Genomic DNA, 25113 nt, shown 5'->3' on the forward strand with positions numbered 1-25113 from the left:
TGAACGAGTAGCGGCTATACTTCATTATTGAAGGTGGCACTGTTGCCTCACAGCAAGACACGAGTTTTTGCAGTGTTATTATGTGAATGTGTGCTGTTGATTGTAATTATGGTGGATCGTTATCTCAATTATGTTTCACTTTATTTTTCAATAATCTTCATGTTAAACCACATAATACAGGTAGGTATGGATCTCTATAACAAGCAGCGCCCACTATCAGCAGGGAGATCAAACGTTACCTGATAATAATGAATATAATAATAATATTATAAATATTATGGTATTAAAAAACAAATTAATCAATAAAATAATTTTTTTTACACAGAATTTTGATCATTACAAACGTAGATATCTAACATGGCCTCCCTACTTTGGTCTGTTTCTCTCCAATTTCTAATGTTGCTTGAATTTATAGGATATATGATGTTTTATTAACAAAGTTAGAGAGGAGCACGTTCAAATAATCTGCCAATCGATCTAGTAATTACGACCAGCTGTCAACAATCAGCTATCAGGCATCCACCTGATCGGCATCAGTGGAAGCATATATAAACATGCAGCCAACTCACCTACGTTCTTCGATATTTCTTAGCATCCCTCCACCACCCCGTCTCCTCACACTTACTTGGTTACTTCCTAACCTGAATACGGGGGGGTGTTCTGGGTTCGGGCCTAATACAGACCCCGGAGCCCTCTCCTTGTGGGGGAGTGCTTCGGGCTCGGGCCAAATACCGAGCTCAGAGCCCTCTCCTCGGACAGCACGCCAAATACGCATATCATTAATTCTATCTGACTTATTTGTAAGTGTGAACTCTTTAAGTGTTATATGATTCATTCAGTTTTTTGTTGCATGTTTCACATCATTACACCAGTAGGTGACGCCAATGATTTTATGAGCGAGCCTGAACCGTTTCTTAAAACTGTCCTGAGGAAAGCCGTAGCACCTTTTCTCCCTCATCTGACACAACGTCTCTATTAATGAACTGATGAGTTGAATCATGTGTGTCAGATGTTTGTTTGTTTATTTATTTAACACCATTCCAGCATCCGGGGGTTTATTGAACTCTGGATTGATTAACCCTACTCTGGGTAAGTCGGTTCCAAAACACAGTTAAGAGTTCAGTCAACCCGTAACAAGTAACCCAGAGTTAACGCACGCTCACAGTAACAACATAAAGGCATTGTCAATGAATTACAGATGGAAGTGGCAGAAAGTTTTTAAATGAGAAAGAACTTTATAAACCAATGATTTCTGGCAAAATGTATGTTTTCGGATCAACTTAAAAGTGTGTGATTACAAAACAGATTACATTGATTAATCCATTTAGAAAACCCATTTAATCAAGCCCAATATTTATATTACATTTGTCAAATGCTTTGTCCGCACTAAACATCTTTAATAGCCTGTAAAAAATAATCATAGATTTTATATATGATTTTAAATGTCTATTATGAATCCCTTTTGTGGCACATAAAGTGTAGATTTGTCATAAGGCTTATATACAGTTCTTAAGTGTCATTGTATTGTGTGAGCATAAAATGCACTATGATCATCACTATATTATCTTACTTCTGCTACTTTTTTGTATGTTTCTAAAAATCCTACAGCCGGTGACCCCGTTTAATTTTTTAACTTTCCATTGTATGACACTGTATCATCTTCATTTACAACATTTGCTGATCGTCATATTAATGTATTGTAAAGAATCCTTACAGTCCTTACAAATTTTCAATAATTTTGTGTAATGCTTTTCATTAGGAGTGATCATTCATTTGCATTGGACGATTAGGATCTGCTGAGAAGTGAAGAATGGAAATGTTACATTAGTGCCTAGATTTTGTTTAAATTGTAAACATACATAAAATAAGCCAAGCTAATAAAAAATATGTAATACATAAATATTAAAATTAAGGCTATTAATAGAATGTGCTTTTGCAGGCAACTCACAGACTCTTTGAAGCATTTTGGTTTAAAAATGATAGCTCAGGAAAGTAGCTGCAAAAAGGTAATTTAGAGAAAGATCAACTATAGATCAAATGTAGAGACGAGGCTAAGGATCTTAGGCTTAAAAATTAAAATTATACTATGAAAAATATATTTATAATTTCATTTCATTATGAACCTGATTCTAACTGGTAATAGGAAATATCTGACCACTATGTCATGTCTGTGTTCCAATGGGTGTCACCTAATGAATTCTGTGCATCGCCTGTGCCGTTGTGTGGGTCAGGTTATATCATGCCGGTGCTACACCTGTGTCGTTGTGCGGGTCAGGTTAAATCATGCCTGTGCTTCAATTGTGTCGTTGTGCGGGTCAGGTTAAATCATGCCTGTGCTTCGCCTGTGTCGTTGTGCGGGTCAGGTTAAATCATGCCTGTGCTTCACCTGTGCCGTTGTGTGGGTCAGGTTAAATCATGCCTGTGCTTCACCTGTGTCGTTGTGCGGGTCAGGTTAAATCATGCCTGTGCTTCAATTGTGTCGTTGTGCGGGTCAGGTTAAATCATGCCTGTGCTTCGCCTGTGTCGTTGTGCTGGTCAGGTTAAATCATGCCTGTGCTTCACCTGTGCCGTTGTGTGGGTCAGGTTAAATCATGCCTGTGCTTCACCTGTGTCGTTGTGCGGGTCAGGTTAAATCATGCCTGTGCTTCAATTGTGTCGTTGTGTGGGTCAGGTTAAATCATGCCTGTGCTTCAATTGTGTCGTTGTGCGGGTCAGGTTAAATCATGCCTGTGCTTCAATTGTGTCGTTGTGTGGGTCAGGTTAAATCATGCCTGTGCTTCGCCTGTGGCATTGTGCGGGTTAGGTTAAATCATGCCTGTGCTTCGCCTGTGGCATTGTGCAGGTCAGGTTAAATCATGCCTGTGCTTCACCTGTGGCATTGTGCGGGTCAGGTTAAATCATGCCTGTGCTTCTCTTGTGTCTTTGTGTGGGTTAGGTTAAATCATGCCTGTGCTTCTATTGTGTCGTTGTGCGGGTCAGGTTAAATCATGCCTGTGCTTCAATTGTGTCGTTGTGTGGGTCAGGTTAAATCATGCCTGTGCTTCACCCGTGTCGTTGTGCGGGTCGGGTTCAATCATGCCTGTGCTTCAATTGTGTCGTTGTGTGGATTAGGTTAAATCATGCCTGTGCTTCAATTGTGTCGTTGTGCGGATTAGGTTAAATCATGCCTGTGCTTCACCCGTGTCGTTGTGCGGGTCAGGTTAAATCATGCCTGTGCTTCGCCTGTGTCATTGTGCGGGTCAGGTTAAATCATGCCTGTGCTTCGCCTGTGTCGTTGTGCTGGTCAGGTTAAATCATGCCTGTGCTTCAATTGTGTCGTTGTGCGGATTAGGTTAAATCATGCCTGTGCTTCACCCGTGTCGTTGTGCGGGTCGGGTTCAATCATGCCTGTGCTTCAATTGTGTCGTTGTGTGGATTAGGTTAAATCATGCCTGTGCTTCAATTGTGTCGTTGTGCCGATTAGGTTAAATCATGCCTGTGCTTCACCCGTGTCGTTGTGCGGGTCGGGTTAAATCATGCCTGTGCTTCAATTGTGTCGTTGTGCGGATTAGGTTAAATCATGCCTGTGCTTCAATTGTGTCGTTGTGCGGATTAGGTTAAATCATGCCTGTGCTTCACCCGTGTCGTTGTGCGGGTCGGGTTCAATTATGCCTGTGCTTCAATTGTGTTGTTGTGCGGGTCAGGTTAAATCATGCCTGTGCTTCAATTGTGTCGTTGTGCGGGTCAGGTTAAATCATGCCTGTGCTTCACCCGCGTCGTTGTGCGGGTCAGGTTCAATCATGCCTGTGCTTCGCCTGTGTCATTGTGTGGGTCAGGTTAAATCATGCATGTGCTTCGCCTGTGTCGTTGTGCGGGTCAGGTTAAATCATGCCTGTGCTTCGCTTAACATTAAATAACTGAAGGAATTGTGTTTTATAAATCCACTGAAATTTGAAGATATATTAACGAACATAATTAAATGTATAGTACTTAGTCCAATCACAAATTTCAATCCATCTTATTATAAAAGTATTTTTTATTTTTAAAAAGGTATTTAAATAAGCAATATGGTACGAGAGGCTGCCTTTTCGTATTATGCACAACGCAAAGTGGAGTAAAGTACAACTATTGACCAATCAGAATCAAGGACTGGAACTGTTTTATAAATAGAAACAAACTATATTGTCACACACCCATACTATATTAAGACAGTAAATTAGCACTTTTATGCTGTTGTTGTACATGCATGATTTTCTGTGTGTATTTTTGTTAAATTATTGTTTTAAGGTATTTGCAGTGTAATACATTTTGATTTTACTGTGAAATGGACAATTACCCATTTACCTGAACCTATAAAGATGAATGATCATGGTGAATGGCACAAAAGATTGTCTATTCTGGTGGGGATAGAGGTTGTGCTACTTAAATTCTGAGGTCCATTGTCATGTGTTTGAGTAACGCATGCAGGTTTATTTTCTGCATAGCTTCATATCAGACTCATGAGAACAACATGCATCGAGTCCGCGCGCATCTCTTTGGGGCAACTTCTTGAAAGGCGGATTTTAACCCGACTATGAATCTTGCACAAAGCAACATCACGTCGCGCGTTTCCTTGATTTTTAAATGCGAGCGATATTTTTGTCACGTGTATTATGCAGACGCGCTGTGGTGTCATTTGCCTGTTGATTTCATTTACCGCTTTAGCAATTACAAATCTAAACAGCGTGAAACAGCCACCCAAGTTCAGAAATAGTATAAGATAGTATGTCGCACTGATAACATTCTGAAAGAGAGACACGCGTGTCCATATGATGAACCCATTCTCACCAAAAAGCGTACAAATAACACGCAGTGTGATTATCGTGCAATAGATACGCCAAATTCCGCTTTTGTGTGCATATGATACGCCAGTCCTTCCCATTCACTTATATGGCGAATCATTTCGTGTCGTTTTATTTATTGTTTTCTCATTTGTTTTCTGTTTTTTTACCATTGTCGCTTGGGTTTAGGGTTAGAACAACTTTTTGTTAAATAAAAATGACATCCTAACCCAAACCCAACTCTAAGCGACCATGGCTTAAATATACACAAAAACAGAGAAACCTGTATATTAAATAACCTGCTTAAACAAATCTGAAATCAAAACCTAAACCCAAGCGAATTGGTTTAAAAAACAAAAAACTAATGAGAAAACAATAAATAAAACGACACGAAATGATTCGCTATATAAGTGAATTGGAAGGACTGGCGTATCTTATGCACGCAAAAGCGGAATTTGGCGTATCTATTGCACGATAATCACACACTGCGTGTCATTTGTACGCATCTTGGTGAGAATGGGATATGATTTAGTTTTATGATGTTTCTTCTGTTGCTACTGCTGCTTCCTGTGTGGATATTTATAATCTTCAGATATTTTATTTTGGTCCGCTGGATAAACTTGCACTGAATGCGCGCCTTTAACCCAACTCTTGTAGCTACATATGTTTTTAGCAAAAAAAAAAAATTTTAGTGATTAAATAAAATTTGGCGGACTCCTGGTTGAAGACCCATGTTTTACATAATATTTTGCAAATTATATGCTTTTACGTCCGCTGCACGCTCATCATAAGTGCACGCATGCGCAGACATCCTCCAAAGCTTTGTGTCATTAACTAAAATGAACTAACCCTGCAACATAATCTGCTCCGGGTTAGGTTATCCTCAGATAGTCAGTTGCTATGGTTACTTACATAACCCGAAAGTTACCTTTGTTTTTAGATAACCGAAAGCAGAGGTTATCTTACTTCTAAACTTACCTGGGTAAGTCACATAACCTGCTTTATGGTAAAATCTTAGTCTTAAGTTTTACATACATGTACAGTAAATACATGTTAGACAGTAGATAGGAATTAATATAACATTATAAAAAAAGTATAGGGTTTTTATACAATGTATATTATAATTACACAATATAACATGATAAAATTATTACAGCATAAAGATATATATGAGCGAAACTTATTCAAGGGCTTGAACAGTACAAAGATTTTTTTTATGGACACACAATGTATCAAGACAGCATACATATACACTGTAAAAAGTTAAAGTTGGATTAACTTAAAAAAAATTGGTAACGCCTATTAATGTTTTTTTAACTTAAATTTTCTCCGTTTTAGTGAAATAAGTTAAAAATGTTTTAATATTAGGTTTTACCAATTGAAGTAAGTTTTTTAAGTATACGTTTACAGTTTATGACAGGTCAATAAAATACCATATATTGTAAGGGGGAGTACAAGATTGCAATCGCAACATTACATGAAAAGTGATATTATAAAACCCTGACCCCAAAACATAATGTTACAGTAGCAATGTTATCAGTGAGCAAGTGACAGATGGCAAAAATTACAATAGTGTTTATGTGGAGTAAATAATTTATGAGAAATCCTATTTAACTTGATCATCTTGATCATTCAGGCTTGATCAAAGTATTTTTTATCTAAGTGTTTGCAAACTTTAGTCTTTTCTTTATAAACAGCTTGTGAGTGAAATTAAAATGATGTGATTCATCACCTTAATTTTTTTAAATATTATGTTTGTGTATTTCATTAACTTAACATTTCGTGAAGCAAATTTAAATTAAAATATTTAAATACTAATATAATTGTAATGTCTTCATGATTCATGGTATCACATGCTGCTGTGACTGTATACCATTGCAGGTTTGCTATTGGCTGATTCAGAGGTTAAGGGCGGCCATTTTATGTTGAAATGATTGTACTTAAGAATGAATCTTACACTTTACTGAAGGTTGCTTTTAGCTTCATAAACGTCCACTCTCAGACTGGTCCTAAGAATACGGACACTTTATTGACACTTAAGTCATAGTTTAAAACTATTCTTAAGAGCATTTCTGAGATGTTTTATACATGGGCCCAGGCGTTTAGGAAAAAGACATGATCAGGGTAAGCAGGTTTTGGGTTAATCAACCAAAAGTTCAGGGTTTTACTGATGGTAGCTTAACCCCGCTTTCTGGAAACCTCAGTAGTTTTATTGAAATCTACTAATTATATAATTATTTCACTTAAACTGAGAAAAAACATCGAATTTTTAGGCATTACCAATCTGCATGCATGATCTCTGCCTCTCTGTTGCCCTCTTGTTACTCTTAACTAGGTTAGGAGACCTCTCCAGCGCTCTTAATTGATTTATTCTAGTAATAAGAGTAAAATGACGTCATTCTTGGAATTTTGAGAAACTTAAAACTAAAATTTTACTCTGAGCGACTTTATACCTACGGACCATGAAAAGAGTTAGTTCAGTCAACCTCCTACAGGTAATGCGCACACACAGGGAATACATTTTCAATTTCAAACATACCTGTCACACAACCAGCTTTCTGGCCGAGCCTCAGGGCTTCAGATGCTTTTTTGGAAACGCAACACACAGTAATAGCCAATAGAGGGCAGCAAATGACAACATACATCTATGACCATAATCAACACTGTTGTTACATTAAACTTATCATAATAATGGTGATGATGACGCATACAACAAAGCAAATCCATGGCATTAAATAAAAAAATCTGAACACAATTTGATGTGCTATTCAAAAAACATTTTACTGACATGACCATCAAACTCAAGGAAAGTTTTGTGAAGACGCTTCTTGTAGTGTTTTCATGTAGTATTTGACTAGAATCTGTTATTTACATTAAAATATTGTGTTTCATCTCACACTCACGAACATTAACCATGTTTACCGTAGTAAAACCATGCTTTGCTGATAGTAATCAATACACAAAAAACATGGTTAATTTTCGTAAGGGCATTCCCACAATCCACAAGTTTTTAAAGAACTTATCCGTTGTCCCCAGATTTTGACATTAGTGAACTTTTAAAAGTGGCAAATATCATTCAGTGATTAAAATAACCCACTTTCATTTTTTAAATGGTATGAAGTTTTTCAGACTGTGATAGCAAACAGTGTTTTTAATGACTATGACCTCTGAACACATACGCGCGGTGGGGGAGGCCTGGGCCCATCGGTCGGAGGTTGTTGTGGAAGTGAATGGAAAAAAAGCCAAGGGGACCAGGAAGACGGAATGTGCGTCCAGTGTGTGATGTGATTGTTAGCAGAAATGTGTCAGCTTCAGCCCAGCACCCAGAGCCCGGCAGGCTGTGGAGTTGTGAGGGAGGCGAGAGGTGTTGGGGGACGACGCTACTCAGTTCTTTTCTAAAGAGAGGAGATATCTTATCACCCTATAGAGAAACCAGTATCCAGTCAGAGGAGGTGGGCTCACTCGGCATGCTGACATGTGTGGTCGTGCCGAATTCAAAGACAATGAAGGGAATGACACACCAACACAACTTTTTCTCTACAGAAACAACTGTAGGCCTATATCAGTGCTCTTAAAGTCTCTAGCACTGTTGTGTTTGTGTGTGTGTGTACGGGAGGACATTTCCTTTATGTTTGAGCACAATGCTGCAATATTATATCAGAAACCTTTCGTTTCTGTTTTCACCTCTGCTGTTTGCCTCCCTAAAGTCATTTAAAATAATAAAGGATGAGTCTACAGTCCCACTTTCACAGATCAAACAGATTTACCTGCACGTGTAGATCTACAGTTTTGATCAAACTTATTACACACAATCACACACACACACACACACACACACACACACACACACACACGTCGTTTATTTATGCATTCACATGTTTATAAAAATCACAGACGTCTGCAGTTAACAATAATTGCTCTGATGTAATGAAAGTGTTTCTTGTGATTTTCTTTATCAGGTCTGTATATAACATTACTTTACATTACTTTATCAGGTCTTGTTTTAACATTAATCTCGTTTTTATAAATTGTCTACTAGTGTATAATGAACCACACAACTTCTTCAGATGTCATTTGTATAGATGACTAAGTGTTTTGCATCTGAATTGTGGCAACTTGTGTTAAAAAAATAATGACAGACTCTTGATGTTAAATATAGGAGCATCACGGGTTCATGTCATTTAACCTTTTTCAGCTATTGTCGACTGTTTATCAAAACTGTTTATCTCTCTTTGCGGTTGAGATGAAACTCTTTATTAATTATTTGATCGGTATCTTTCTAAAGCTCATAATTAAAGCATTAAAAACATGAACAAATACTTGAAATAAACACCGTTTAGTTCGTCTCGTCACGTATTAGGTCTATAGTGAGCATTAAAATCTAAATGATACTTGTGCTACACAAAATAAACTTAAAAAAACACATAAAATATGACTTTCTTGATGTCATGCAAAAGTATCACACAACTAAACATTTAATTTCATGATATCAGTGTACTGGGAGCGCGCAATGCAACAGTTCTGAACACGCTGAGGATTTACAAACAGATTACGAATAAAGTCCATAACTATTGATCTTGTTTTGGCATCACTTTGGACAGAATAATTATATTAATAGTAATAATAATTATAGTAGTAGGGGTAGTAGTAGTCATTTTAGACTAACAGAAACATTAACAAATTCTTACCATTTAATTTGAAGTGTAACTGAAGTGAAAGTTTTGCTTTTTTAAAGTTAAAACCTTGCGGGTGTACAGTGTTACCATTTCTTCGAAAAGAGAATGACATTTCAATATTCAGAAGAAACAACATTTTTCATATGTTGTAGCTTCATTAGCTTCAGTGTTGTATAATAATAATTTAAGGATAAAATTGATATGTGGGAAAAACTGCAACAAACTTACCAACTTAAGTATCTTTAAGATTCTAATTCATCTGCATAATTACAATTAGTCAGTTCAAAATTAAAGCTACACTATTATTATATTTATTATCACTTGTAGATATTTTTATAAAACTAACAATATTTATTATTAATACTTTAATTTAATGTAACACACTTTTTTGCAAAGCCTCCTTTTAAAATATTAATATTTTTCTTTGACTAATACCGACTAAGATATCTCTAGTTTATCGTCATGTAAACAACTAATCTGAGATGTCAAGAACTTCTGCAAAGTATTTATAGAGGCCAAGAGCCCCCGTCTCTATTTCAAATCATTTGATTTAGTAAATCATTTAAAATAAATTAGATTCTTGCATGTCGTTATGAATAAAATCTGTTGTTTTTAGCTGAAGTTTTATTTAATAGCCAATTTAAAAACAATTACAGGAGCATTGACACGTGGGCTGTGGGAGAATCGCAAAACAGAGTTATAAAGAGAAATCCTGCCACGCTATTAGTGATGACTCTGACAACACGCGGGTTGGCACGCGGGTCTCTATAAAGCTGCTATATTTAGTTCCAGGTTCAGAGTTTCTTCATTATAGCTGGAAAGACAATGTCCCGTCTATTATCATCTGAAAAGACAAGGCGTCCATGACTGATCTAATGTCTTGTTACAAATGTAGAAAACGTGTCGCTCTGAAGAATAGAGCAAAACAAGTTTAGGTACACGCACCATTGCGTAATTTTCTATAAATTACCGGATCACTGTTTAACTTTTGGATTTGCATTGTAGCTGAGAAAACGAATTTCACTATCATACAGATTATTTGTGATTCTTCATTTCGTTGTATAAGCAGCTCTGTTTAGGGTTAACATAGGACAAACACAAAGTCACACGTTTCTCTGGCGCACAAGTAACGTTTCAAGCTTAAAAATTTAAAAGAGAGAACTGAATATATTTGTCATTTCTATAAGTGTGATTTACCTGCTATTTGTCGATTAATTGCTCACTCAAAACTTTATGCAGGCCTTTATAAACGTTTCTCAATATTCCTGTATAATCATTTGACACTCTTCGGGATTGACAAATATGTAACCAATAATCTGGTAACTGGGTGCAAACCTGCAGAAATAAACACATTTCTTACATCATTATATATTTCATATTCCTTTAATTCCATGCAAGACGTAATCAGAAGTTAATTTGTGTTTTCAGATCTTAGGGTGGGGGGGGTAGATACAGAGGGCAGTTATGTTATGGGTGGACCGATATTGTCACGCACTGCTTGTCCACAAACGGCACAAACTACAGACATGCTTCCGTTTTCTAGCCTAACAGAGTTTGACCAGTAGTGTATCAGACAGAGAGAGAGAGAGAGAGAGAGAGAGAGAGAGACCATTAGTGCATCAGAGAGAGAGAGAGAGGGTGGAGATAATCGTGTCGTTTTCCTCGAGGAATATTAGACTTGTAAAAGGACGAATAACGTCTGCTGTACTGTGAATGTTTGTGAACTGACATTGGTGCGAGTCCATCTTTGCCACAGGAAGCAGAATTCTCATGTTTAATCGATATCCTCGCGTGGACGCGTGCTGGATGAAGATTGTGAGTCTGCAGAAGAAACCAATGGCTTCGCAAAGCTGCATTCCGCCAGCTACATGCTTGGAATATATTTCACACTGAAACCGCTATTAACCCGTCAATAGTTGGAAAAGACAACAGCACTTGGAAGAGCTCACAGATTTGCCAAAGTCTCTGTGTCGCATCAGTATCAAAGGTAGTGTCAATTTCCAAATGTTTTACTGTCGTTTCAGTCTGATTCATGAAATTGTTAATCCGCTGCTTTAGGCCACGCGAGTTGATTTTGTCCAGCATCGACACACGGACATACAGATGAAACTACATTTACGTAGAATATAGATGTGTAAAATACACGCGTAAAACACAAATGTGTGTAAAATATATAGGCCTACTTGTGACTTGAAAACTGCAAATGTGTAATGTGCCTTTTCACTGTGAACGATGTTGTGTAGTGCGTTACAGACAATTGTTTTTCAGATCTCTAGAATTATTTTACAAAGACCCGATAAAACAACAATTATATGAAGCAATTAAACTGTGTTGTTGTTTTTTTTGTAAATAACAGCATGTGTCCATGTACATATTAATGTGTAGCTTACGTGTTTCTGTGTGTTTATGTGGGTGTGTGTTCTTTTATGGGTAAGTTATGTGAAAGGTATTTTACTTAATAAATATACAGTATTACTATAGGCCTTTTTGAAAACAATGAAATACGTAATGAAAACAAGTTGACAGAAATGTTTGCGTATATGTTTGTTGAAGACAAGAATTATGATTATGATTTTTGTAGTTCATCTCTGATATGGCGGACAGCGAAGACACCTTTCGTCTCCAAAATTCTCCCAATGACACGGATTCAAAAGATCTACAAAACGATGGAAAATCAGAAAAGCACAATGGAGCCTCCAGCAAATCTCCATCCTCACAGACAACATACATTCAACAGGTCACAACTGATGTCTTAACTACGCCATAGTGCGCGCGCGCGCGCGCGTGTGTGTGTGTGTGTGTGTGTGTGTGTGTGTGTGTGTGTGATCTGAGACACAATTATTGTACAGACTCTGACATATAACACAGCTGATAACTCAAAGCATGCATGCATGCATTCATTCAATGTTATTCTGAAAGCCATCAGGCAAACAATTAAGATTACATACACGACAGATGTCACAGGCGAATCATAATATAATATATACTTTAGGTTCATACGTATATTCATAACCAGTGCATTGACAAACTACAATCAAAACTAACAAAATCAAATCATGGAAAAAATAAGAATACATAAGAACCCGTTTTAGTTCCTGTTTAGTTTAATTTTACCCTTACATAAATATGAAACATTCTCCTCTGACCTAAAAGAGCATCTACAGTCTATGCCAGTATAATCGCACAGGAAACATAGGGTTTATTAATTCTAAGTTTTACTGCCGATGTTATTTTCAGAATATGATGTTTAATGGTTTAAACAGATGTAACTTTGCGTTCATTTTAATGTCTTTGAAAATGTGTGTGTTTCTAAAGGGAATGGAGGGGATAAAAGTTTACTTGCACGAGCGAGAGTTGTGGACAAAGTTTCATGAAGTTGGGACAGAAATGATCATAACTAAAGCAGGCAGGTAAGACAAGGGTTTTAATTTTCATGTCATCTATGTTTTGTTCCACAGAATTCACAGAAAGATATCTTAATTGACATAAAATACTTCCAAATACCACATATTTATTCATTAAAAAAAATTGTTGTTAAACAAGCTTTAACAAATTTACACGATTTTAAAATTTTACGTTTTTTATTACTTTAAATTTAATTTCAAAATGTATTTTCTCATTTCTAGTGATAACACGTTTAAAAAAAAAAAAAGTAAAATATTTCTTAAAGATTAAAGTATTTTAGCAGCTATGTAGCCAAAGCTATTTTTGGTAGTTGTGTAATTGTTTAATATTTATTTGTTTTATTACTCGATAAGTTTCAGTTGTAGGGTTTTCTCTGTCGTAGCATTAAATTGAAAATATTTATCAACTTTTCTTCGTTAATGTAAATCGCATTGAGACATTTATGTTGCATGTGTTGCCTTTTAACTGAACTTGTAGGCCTATTTAATTGTATAGTCTACTAATTTCATTTTTTAAGATAGTTGTGTTGTATTTGCTTTCACATCCGAATGCTAAAATAATTATTTTTTGTTAAAATGATTGCTAAAACAGTCTAAACAGTCTAAAATGTGCCTCAAAATTAAAACAACTCATCGTGTTTCATTATAAAAATTGTATGCGAGCCTTTGTGAGAAATCAATTGCTAAGAAATTAAATCTATGCAAAATTTGGTTCATTTGAACTGCATGGATGTCTCATTTAGTCCGCGTGTGACCTGCAGTCATTGGATTTGGTTATTTATAATTATTTTCACGTTGTAGCATGAAGCCTTTGAAAAACACGACGCTTTCTTCTGGCAGACTCGAGCTTCAATCTTTAGTTTAGTAGAAAATCTACAATCCGCTCGTTTCACTGCTGTTACCGTGTGTATTAACATTGGCGCGTGCGTAGTTCTGCTCTGACAACAAATTGACTTTCACCGCCTTCTCACATTTAAGTTTTTGTGTTAAACCTCTCTGGATATTCTTTTTTAATTTTGTGCTTTAAGTTTACCTTCGTTAAGAAATATTAAAATAAGTTCATTTGTAGTCATAGAGAGTTAATGTCTCATGGGTAGTGGATGGAAATGTGGATTCTTTTACACAAAAAGTAGGCTATCAGACTTTATGTATTTATTAATTTTTTAAACTCACATATAAATTATAAACACAGGTTGGAGTTGTAATATTTTCCCATTTTCTACACAGACGGATGTTTCCGAGCTTCAAAGTGAAGGTCACCGGGTTGAATCCCAAAACCAAATACATTCTGCTGATGGATGTCGTGCCCGCCGACGACCACCGCTATAAATTCGCCGATAACAAATGGTTCGTAAGACCTCATTAATGGTGAACGTTTTTAATTCAGGTTATTATTTTCTTGTCATTTAATTCGTGTCTCAGATTATTTTCACCGAGGTAAATAGGTCTTTGAAGATGTTTGAATTTAGGACCTTTTACCAAATGTTTTCTGACTGTTTTAAGTGCGGAAGGAGAAATAAGAAGTTTTAGAAATATAATTTTTTCTTTTGATTGAATATTAAAATTGATTATTAATATCTGGAAATTACGTTATTATCTCAAAATAATTCAACTGTTATAATTTAAATATCTTTGAATTTTTAATCTACAAATGTTTTGGTCAGTTTGCCAAAGAACCACCTGATGATGTTTTAATCCGTAACCTTTTAGATTAACACTGCTGTATTGGACCTGTAACTTGTTACTTGACATTTTTATAACATTTTTACATGTGTTATATTTGAATTTAGCATAAGTCACATTGTAGGTCTTTTTTCATGTTTAAAAATGTACATGTATAAATCGCCTTATTCTTATTAATAATGTTTTTTTATATGAGTCTTGCAGCAGGACTAAATACAAAGCATTGTATTATAGGAGGCAGCCCAATCTATTACATTTTATTTACCTTCTTTTGGGGTCCAGATGCAAAACATTTTCAAGGATTCAAAGGTTTATCCATTCAGGAACAGATGTCACAAGTCACTCTACAAAACACAATAATTGGTTACAAAGTTATATAGACTTCTTTGTTAATATTTTTAAGTTAAATATGACTGTTAAAGTTAATTTTTATGCTTTTGTATATAACATTTCACAAAGAGAACAGCTACACTGCACAACAATTTTAACATTTACTTGCCAAAAGTTTAGTTTACAGGCTAACTTAATGTTAAGTTTTTAGTTATATTCTGTCCAACCTATAGAAATAAATGAACATAAGATAAAAAGATTAGACTTTCTAAAACTTATTTTAAGCAAACTGCTCCTTATATTTTTTAAAACAATTAAACTTTTCATTATAATTCATTTGACCCTAAATCCTGGAACATCCTCTAAAAACAACTGACAAAGAAATATAAGATGATTCTTATTTAAAATATATATACATTTAAAAGGCTAAAGAAATGCTAAGGAAACAGGCTGGAAGTTCGAGAGGTTCTCCTAGCTTAAGTTTAAAACAAAAAAAGTTTGTCCAAAAAGTCAAGATCACTGATAATAATGCATTCAGTGTGTGATCTGTAACTGTTCTCTTGATCAACAATTCATTTAGCAATTACCAAAATAAACTGATGGGTTAAAGACAATGTGCCTGACATTTAAACAACTCTTTATTTCAAATGTTGAAAAAATGATGAAGGGGTCTCTTTTAAAATACAATAAATACCTGTGAAAAACACAAGACAGCAATATAACTTTCATATTAAATTCATTCAAAAGGCTGTTTGAATAAAAGAAACATGAGGTGAGTGTGTGTTTAAAACTGTGTATTTTGGACTCAGGTCTGTTACAGGTAAAGCAGAGCCAGCGATGCCGGGACGATTGTACGTCCATCCGGACTCTCCGGCCACCGGCGCCCACTGGATGAGACAACTTGTGTCTTTCCAAAAGCTCAAACTGACCAACAACCACCTCGATCCCTTCGGACATGTAAGTGAACGACTGTCTGACATATTGAAATATTCTGTTTAAAAAAACAAATACTGCAAACAGCACTTACTAAAATCATACTACAAAGTATTAGAAACATCTTATTTGTAATTTAAAACTTTAGATCAAGAATTAACACAAACTTGTGTTGGGGTTTGAACCGAACAGCATAATAACAAACTCACAGCTTAAATGAACCTTTGTAAACTCAGATCATAAACAAACTGAAGTCATCTTATTCAGATTTTAGAATGTAGAAGTTTAATTAAAGTCATTGCAGATCTGCACAATGTGATTGTTGTGAAGATGAGTCTAAGTTTTGTTCAGCTTTTAGATTTTAATAAAGAAGAGAAGCATTTTTTCAATTTCTGATACCTGCACAAGCTTTTAGTATCTCCAATGATTTCCCGGAAAGCCGACAGAACCTGAAGCACAGCAGATTAATCTCACATTTATATTTTAATGCTTTGAAACTGTGACTGCAAGCGTTTGGCAAACATTCAGTTAGTGTTTAGATCTGAACGCAAGGTTTAAATTGATCGGGCTGATTTTCCTGCCAAACCTCTGCTGGCAGAATGAAACTGGAGCCCAGCTGGAATGTGAGCCTGTTGTAAATTTCTGTCCAAAATGCTTTTTTGATTGGTTGCAGTGGTTCTTGGCGTGCCCCCTTTTTGTGCTGAAAGAGCACCCTGGGATTTAGAAATGAAGTACAGCTTCTCTACCAAAATAACAATCCTTTGGCTTGTTGTTCCAGGTGGTTGAAATAATTTCAGACTTATTTATAATTACTATAGGCTCAAAATAAAGAGCTGAACATGCAATAAACTGAAACCTGTTAAGAAGTAAATCAGGCAAGCCAATATTTCAGAATTCAGAATTTTAATTAGCCTGAAATCACGAGACAAAGATGTCTGTGTAGGAGACTCGCAGAGATTTTGCTAACTTATAAAAAGTGTGCATGCACGAAGTAAAAGGCAGAGAGTAAGGAAAAAGCAAACCGTAGGTTTTCCCAAGTTAAAAACATTTTGGGATATTTTAAGCAAACCGAGGCGTGGGCTTTGATCAGTTTGACTCTCATTAATCAAGTGCTCTATATAGACATTCACATTCTTTGCTTCTTGCAGAAATATTTGAGTCAAAATGGCGGAGTTTGGATAACTCTGCTTCAAAGTGTTTATGTTTAATGACGGTGTGAGATGAGTGATGGACAAAGGTGAACAAAGGCTGTTAATCTGCAGCGTTTCAGAATCTCTGATGTCGGGAACATGAAAGAGAGGGCAGCATTCAGTGATCTCTCGCTATCATTAAACACTATCATAGAGAAATGGAGCAACAGGCACCCAGAGCAGACGAAAGCTGAACTCCTGCTGGGTGGTCCTAACGCTGGAAAACACTGTCCTGTCTCCTTACTGAAATATTCATAATACAACAATCCACCTTGTGGTTCAAGTTCACATTTTATCTTAGAATAGTGCGTGCATATATAAAACCACCAATTATAGCATAATCATGGTTTCATATTATATCATAATCCAGCATATAAATGCATATCATAACTATATCTGGAGTATATTCCCTGCTGACAGCAGTGGGCAGAAGTGACCACGTGTCAAAAGTGCACTCCCTGATCAAAGCAGAAACTCTGTGCTGTTGTTTGGAGATGCATGTGAGAAATAAAATGAATGAAAATGAGACTTTGTGTACGAAAACATCTGGCAGTACTCTGTTTAGACAAGTTTAAACAAAATCCTTTTCATGTACTGTACATTATGGCACATTTGACCTGAAGTGCTCTAAAACATTTAAGTCATTTCGTTTTTACAGACTTTTGTCGTAGTAAATCGACTACATGCATAGAGAAAATTTCTCATATGAAAGTCCTGACTGATTTTTATTTTATTTATTAAATGTTTTAAAGATTTACAAAATGGTTCAGCATATGCATTTGTTTTCTAAACGCAGTTCCCCGGACAGGGCTTATCCTAGTCCCAAGTTCCTTCATTTAAATACATCTTGCAGGGACATATCTTAACATATATCAGTGCCATTCTCAAGATGCACAACAGTATTGTTTTTTTGTAAGGTATGAACTTTAATATTCTGCCTAGTCCTGGATTCATCTAAATCCTGTCCTGGAAACTGCCCTTTAAATGTGTGCAGACAACAGAGCCTCAATTGCTGCAATTACTGATTTTAAAAGAAGGGCTGGATAAACGAGATGTTTATAGAAGAAATTTCATGATACACACTTCATTACAGGATTTACAAACTCTTCAAGATGTATATAAAACTTTTGCACTATGACAGATCTACATGTTTGTGAGCACCATCCAAAATTGCACAATTTATTTGTCCATCTGTACAATAGAGAAAAGTTTAAAGGTATATTAATTTAAGGGTTTACATTTTAGCTCTGTTCTCTTCCAGATTATTCTGAATTCGATGCACAAATATCAGCCGAGGATTCATATCGTAAAGGCGGATGAAAATAACGGGTTTGGATCTAAAAACACGGCTTTTTGCACGCACGTGTTCCCAGAAACTGCGTTTATTGCAGTCACGTCTTACCAAAATCATAAGGTAAGTTACATTTCATAAAATGTAAATGTTGTGCCTTTGCGTGTTCAAGTGTGTTTATTGAAATAAAGTTATTTGTGTACTGAAGTAAACTTGCTAAAATTTGCACAGTTAAAGAGGGAAGTGACTGTTGTATTTCAGGTATGAAGATTAAAGTTTAGGATTGTCTTAGGTTAATCTGTTCCAGGCAGCCGACATATACACATTAAATTAATGAAACTGAACCGTTTCACAACAGTCGTGTGACAGATGAAAAATGAACAGTTATATAATGAAAAGATTTGACGTATGGCAAAGCATTGCTTATTTTGACAGCTAATTATTGTACAAAACTTTTTTTAATCTATCAGATTTAAAGAAAAAGCGCAGAAAGGCACCGAGTGTTATTTTTAAATTATTAGATGTTAATTTAGACTCAATTTTCCGTACGCATGTTAAATGGCCAAATTTCGATGTTTTTGCACAAAAGATTCAGTTTTTGGAAATTATTTTAGGCATATTTTTTGTCAAACTGTATGCGGTTACTTTTTCAATTTTTAACTAAATATAGAATAGCCTATATTAACCTATTAATTGTGTTAGGCTGAATATGTAATAAGCCTTATATGTACGTAAACAATTAAAGACTTCGTTTACAACCAAAGTATTGTTGCATTAAAAACTATTTTTTCATACTGAATTCAGGTATTGATAAAATTCATAAGTCGGTTAATAAAACCAGATTCATGTGTATGTGATACTTAATTTGACAAGAAAATCTCAGAATTCTCGGAAAGAGGAAATCTTGCTAAATATAAATAATGAATCTTTTGGTTCATACAGTATTACTGATACGCGTGCTTTTATTTTACATATTAATTAGACTCGCATTGGGGGAAAATTTCTTCAACGAAATATGTCTATGTGGACTAACATTTTAAAAAACTTTTGAGAACGAGATTAATTTCTTACCGGCACGTCAAGTAGGCTATTTCTATAAGGAATAGTTTCAGGTCTTCAATTTTATTTATGTTGTTAGTTTGCATTCAAACATCACAAGGACATGAAAACACGTTTCCATGAAAATGCGTAGACCTAGATTTAAAAACTAAATTAATTTAAATCTACAACGAAATACGGTAATAAGAGCGTGCAATACCAAGAAAAACGATAGCGATGTAATAATTATGATTACATTTGAAACGTCTGTCTGTGACTTTTAAATCTCAAAGTTAACCATGAATTTAACTTTAAAGCAAAATCTTTAAAGTTTGTGCACATTGAGCCAAGCTTTTCATTCATTCATGGAGGCATGCTGTAAAGGAATTTGATGTGAAACTCGTCTAGATGTTTGTATGATATTTGAAATTGACCGATGTGAGGAAAAAAGAACAGGTTTTTCACTTGCACCCACTGCATTTATAAGAGCTGCAGTGTCTTAAGTTTATTTGAAGGTTTGGTGGATATTAATGATTTCTAAAGAAAGCTGGAGCTGAATCGTTTACTTTATCATGTCTGCTCTGCATGTGTTTCATAGAGAAAGATGTATTTAAGAAAAAATGAAGTATTTGAAGAATCCGAACCAACTCGGATTTGTTTCTTTTCACATTGCTTAACTAAAACGTTTTCTCATTCACTCAATATACAAGCATTGTAGGTTGTTGGTTTATTCTTCATTCATTTCAAGAAATAATTGTACTAAATATTGTATTTAATAAATAAAGGGCATGTTAATACCGGAACGGATCTTTGAACTGCAGTTAAACTAACCGACTTTACAAACAAAAATAATTACGTGCATCTATATTTCAATCGGAATAACAATGATACAACAAATGCATTTTTTGTGTGTGAGAACATTATATAACATTATACCTGGCACTGCTGTTAATTACATAACAAGAACTATAGAAACTGTACGGAAAGGAAAGTAACATGAAATTTGTTTGATTCGATGTGAGGTGAATCTTTATTTAAAGTCTAATTTAGAAGAAAATGATTCATGTAAAGAAGTGACATTTGAATAAATCACATGCACTAAAGCGACTCAAAAATACTGTTGAGCACGTGAAAGAACGATCAGGCCAAGTTTTACAAATATTAAATTAATTACTAAAATATTATTTTTAAATGACACAAACAAAACTACTGGTGAGAGTAACATCAGAATCAAAGATCAAATTCTGTTAATCTCTCAAGAAAACACACCACAACAGCCAAAAAAATAGAGAGAGAGAGTTAAAGAAATACAGAGGTCTTAAAGAGACATCCCTGAATAAATTCATATACCAATGACTAGGTAAGAAAAGACACTGCCATGTGCTCATAATAATTTAAGAGTTTAATAGTTGCACTTGGGTATTATTGTCATATACAAATTAATTTGATGATCAATGCAGTTTAAAAGATATTGTATTTACAAACATTTGTGAATAATCAAAGATGTGGTCACCATACCTGCAGTTGGCACTGTCATTGAGTATATGATGATGTTGATGGTGCATCACATTAGACCAACATCAAACACAGCGAAAACATCAGGACTTTATCTCACCATCATCTTCTGATAATCTGTCAATTTACACAAAGAGCAGCTCATTGTGTTTCTTCATATTCATTTCTGGAAACAAGTCTGAAACGATTGAATGATTGATGTTTTTGCACAACATTACAAGACTTGACGTTTCTGCGAGTTCAGAACACAACACAACTTCCATTCCAAGAAAGTCCATGAACACATTAGTGCAAATCTAAGTTTTAAAGTTTAAATCCTTTGGCTAAAACAAGTGACCAGACTGCATTTGTGCCGTTTCACAGATTACTCAACTCAAGATCGAGAACAATCCGTTTGCAAAGGGCTTCCGTGGAAGTGATGACATGGAGTTACATCGCATGTCAAGAATGCAAAGGTAAATATGATTACAGTACAGACTCAACATATCTTTACAGTGCATTGGTTAGTAGCATTCTGCTATCTTAAAGATAAATGTGGTCACATGACTGACAGGAGCCCTGGTCAGTGGTCAGATAAGCTCTCTAACTATCACTAAAGAGAGTTAATCAATGAACAAACACTCACAGATACAAACCAGAGGTGTCTGCTGTCACACAACACTGAACTAACCGAAGACTACGGCTAAACCGGTGCGGCTCTGAAAGCGTTCCAGTCTCTATTCAAAGAGCCAAAACGTTTGTGTACGGTTACGGTTATAGTTGAGAGCACATGGTTTTTGCCCTTATTTTCTCCAGATGACTGCCGTATAATGTGCTTCTTTAGAGTGTGGAAAAACACATTTTCAAAGCAGAAAATGTGGGCCCTCAGCAGCCAGCACAGGCGTCGTCCACTCCGAAATGACAGAGCTCATGATAGATTAGGAAAAAATGGCAAGGCACTTTCCATGCTGTCGTTCAACTCTCTCTGTTGTTACTTTCAAACCAGCAGAAGAGGAATTGACTAATGTCTCTCGTAAGAGCCTCTCGGGATCAACATTCGATTGAGTTTCCAGATATAATGACCCCAAGACTTTTTAAGATCTAACTAAAGCCTGCATGACATTTATCAAGCTCGGTTCTTCTACTGAATCCTTTATTAACGTTTGGCAGACTATATTCATGAGTATTAATTTAACAGACATGTTTGTCCAAGATAACTTAAGAGTAAGAAAGATCCTATTCATGACCTACAGGTTGTGTGAATTGAAACCTAAATACCTAATTAAGATTCATATTTGGCTGAAGCGATACGGTTTTTACACGCTGGAGATAAACCATGAAAAAGAGAAGGTTTATGCATATAGAAGCTCCGGGCTAAGATGAGCTCTGGTTTAAGTTAAACTGAAGCTCAAACCAGCTTCAACAAGGCAATCTGAAGTGCCTGTTAGGTTTAATTGGCGTGAAAAAGCTCCTGCTCCTGTCAGACAGTTAACATCTTATTCTGGTAGATGTGGTGGGTTACCACTGAAAGACATGTCAAGATCCCAGAGTGAGAGACGGCACATGTAAATGTATGTCAAGAAAATCCCTCTTTCTTCCCAAAAGCACCAAGGAGTATCCAGTGGTCCCTCGCAGTACCGTCCGTCAGCGGGTCGGCAGCAGTCAGAGCCCGTTCGGTGGTGAAGTACAGGCTCTTTCGGCGCCGGGCGGCATGACGTCTCAGTACGGCTGTGAGAACGGCGTTACAGGCGCATCTCAGGACCTTCTGCCTCAGTCCAGTTCCTATCCGCTGCCCCACGAACACGGACAAGACTTTCACTGCGTCAAGAGAAAAGGTCTGTCCAATCTCTCGTGATGCAGTCTCTTGATTTCTATATTTCTATACGTTTCTGAATTCATTTCTCTCTCTTGCTCTGTCCAATCACAGTTGAGGATGACTGTCACGCAGGAGATCACTCATACAAGAAAAGTTACGTGGAAAGTTCATCCAGCGAGGACGACCACTATTATCGTTCAGTGAGCTTCCCTCAGCCTCTGGGTCTCGCCGGCGCCCCCTACAGGACCGAGTCTGGCCAGCGGCAGGCGTGCATGTACGCCAGCGCTTCTCAGCCTGCCGAGCCGCCACCGAGCCTGGAAGACATCGGTTGCAACAGCTGGGCGGGAGTCTCGCCGTACGGCAGCTGCTCCGTGTCGGCCGTGCAGCAGATGGACCGACTGCCCTATCAGCACTTCTCGGCTCATTTCAACTCGGGACCCCTCGTCTCCAGATTGAGCGGTGTCGCGGGCCACGCCTCGCCCCAGCTGGGCGACACTCACGCCATGTACCAGGGTCCCATTCCCCATCAGCCCCTGGGGCGTCAGTGCAGCCCGAGCGCTGGGATTCAGTCTCCGAGCGCCGGCCTGCAGGGGAACGAGTACCTGTACGCTCACGGCATTCCTCGCACCCTGTCCCCGCACCAGTATCACGCCGTACATAGCGTCAGCATAATGCCCGACTGGAACGATGGAAGTTAACTGGAGTCTCGTAGGCAGAAACGGGACAGGACAGGACAGGACAGACTATCCTGTCTGTTTATATCTCGACCGCCGTGTGAACGTGACACCAATATGCAAGACTTTTGTGTCACGAACATCAGGGTTAGAGGCCTGTGAGGTCTCAGATGTTGTCCACGGTCACTGTATGAGGCAGACTGAGGGGGACATTCACATGCAACTTTACATCAATGTAAAAGTAAATACGGATTACGACAGAAAACAATACAACAAGAAGGTGAAGTAATCACGGGAACAAAGACTGTTTAATAATGTTTTGTAATGGCAGGTGATCTGTGTTACAGTGCTCTTAAGTTTGATTTTAAACATTTATAGTTCTTTATTTTGGGAATGAAATTATGAAACTTTCTTGTAGTCAGTGAGCACCAGCGTTTCTCTCACAAACCACAGCAGAGGCATTTCTCCTGCTTAATGTCCATGAATGCACTTAGACGTTTTCATTCAGGGAAACAATGCAAGGTTTTTTTCTCAATCTCTACATGCATTAGCAGCAACAAATGTCAGTGAAATGTAACAAATAGGCACTTTTGCAAAAACATGAGCAGGAAATTTGAAAGAGTACAAGAAGATCAGATCCATTTATTAGACTGTAGATAGTTTCTTACTTTATAAGCGGACTTTAGTTATCGTGGACTTAAAGGCCACATGATCTGATCCTTCATTTCATTCATGAAAAGTTTGTCTCAGACACCTGTCATCAGTCTAAGCTCAACTGTGATTGGTCATAAAGAGCTCAGTCACACATCAGATGCTTTACACATACAGTACAGTTTGTGATGAATCTATCTGAACATAAAGCTTATATGGAAATGTTTATTTTTCAACATTCATAGTCAGAGTTCATCTGTTAATAGTATTTATTTTTCTTGTATTATAAAATCTTTTGTTATTTTACTTTAAATGCCTTTGTTTTATATTTTCTTTTCATTTCTTTCCTTACTTGAGTTTAGGTAGACAACTGTTTTTTTCTGATTTAAAACTTTTGGTTTATTCTTACGACAAACTGTCAGAAACAACAGTTGTGAATTATTTGTGCATAAACGCAAAATGTACATAGAAGTCAGAATTAATGTAAGAGATTCTTCCTTGACTTCTGCAGAGATTTTCTGGATCTGTGCCGTGGTACCGTTGTGTAATAAAGCTCAACTCTGTGAATTGCTTTGACGGATATGAATTATGACTCTTCAGTGACTCGCGGGTCACCAGCTGGAGTGATTTTAATAATTAACATCATTGCAACTCCACTATCAGATCTAAACCATCTTTATCCTATAGGTCAACGCAAGTCTCGCTTCATTATAATGATCTTTATATGGTCGACATGAGGAGTATTATTTTAGGTTCTGGAAAATCTTGACGATGATTTTGAGTTGTGTAGGAAAGTCCAGTGGATTAACGGAGGAGGTTTAACAAACAATTAAAGTCATTGTGCCGAGCGTCTCTAAATCTCAAAGGTGTCACGTCTGAGAAAACAGAGTTAAAATAGAGTTCATCTGTTGACCTGTAGTGTCAGTCAATGCATCACTACATCAGATGAAGTTTAATGGTGACAGTTTAACGGCTGCTCGCTGTTACATTCATGACAAATGGAAACACAGAGTTTAGTGTCAATGGAAACAACAAACATTTCATCAATGTTATTATTTTAGGAGGAGAAGAGAAATAAAACGTATTGATATGCAAAACATGCTGTATTTTTTTTAATCTTTGCCACATAGAAAC

General features: G+C 36.5%; 1 protein-coding gene and 1 long non-coding RNA gene across 2 annotated transcripts in view; one reads left to right on the top strand and one right to left on the bottom strand.

Annotated features, from left to right (window-relative positions):
• Positions 1-25113, bottom strand: part of LOC129440754 (uncharacterized) — a 63490-nt gene that overhangs the window by 26614 nt on the left and 11763 nt on the right. The window contains exon 3 of the long non-coding RNA XR_012365564.1: positions 14828-14906. This is a non-coding gene — a long non-coding RNA (uncharacterized lncRNA). The remainder of the gene's footprint in view (positions 1-14827; positions 14907-25113) is intronic.
• tbx5a (T-box transcription factor 5a) lies at positions 10742-24544 on the top strand. The gene is made up of 9 exons (XM_055200246.2): positions 10742-11462; positions 12057-12212; positions 12791-12885; positions 14107-14226; positions 15702-15849; positions 18277-18429; positions 21223-21314; positions 22444-22673; positions 22766-24544. Exons 2-9 carry the CDS (start codon positions 12069-12071, stop codon positions 23350-23352), a joined length of 1569 nt encoding a protein of 522 aa, XP_055056221.2. The 5' UTR covers positions 10742-11462; positions 12057-12068; the 3' UTR covers positions 23353-24544.

Source organism: Misgurnus anguillicaudatus, chromosome 22 (assembly GCF_027580225.2).
Source record: "Misgurnus anguillicaudatus chromosome 22, ASM2758022v2, whole genome shotgun sequence".
Lineage (NCBI taxonomy): Eukaryota > Metazoa > Chordata > Actinopteri > Cypriniformes > Cobitidae > Misgurnus > Misgurnus anguillicaudatus.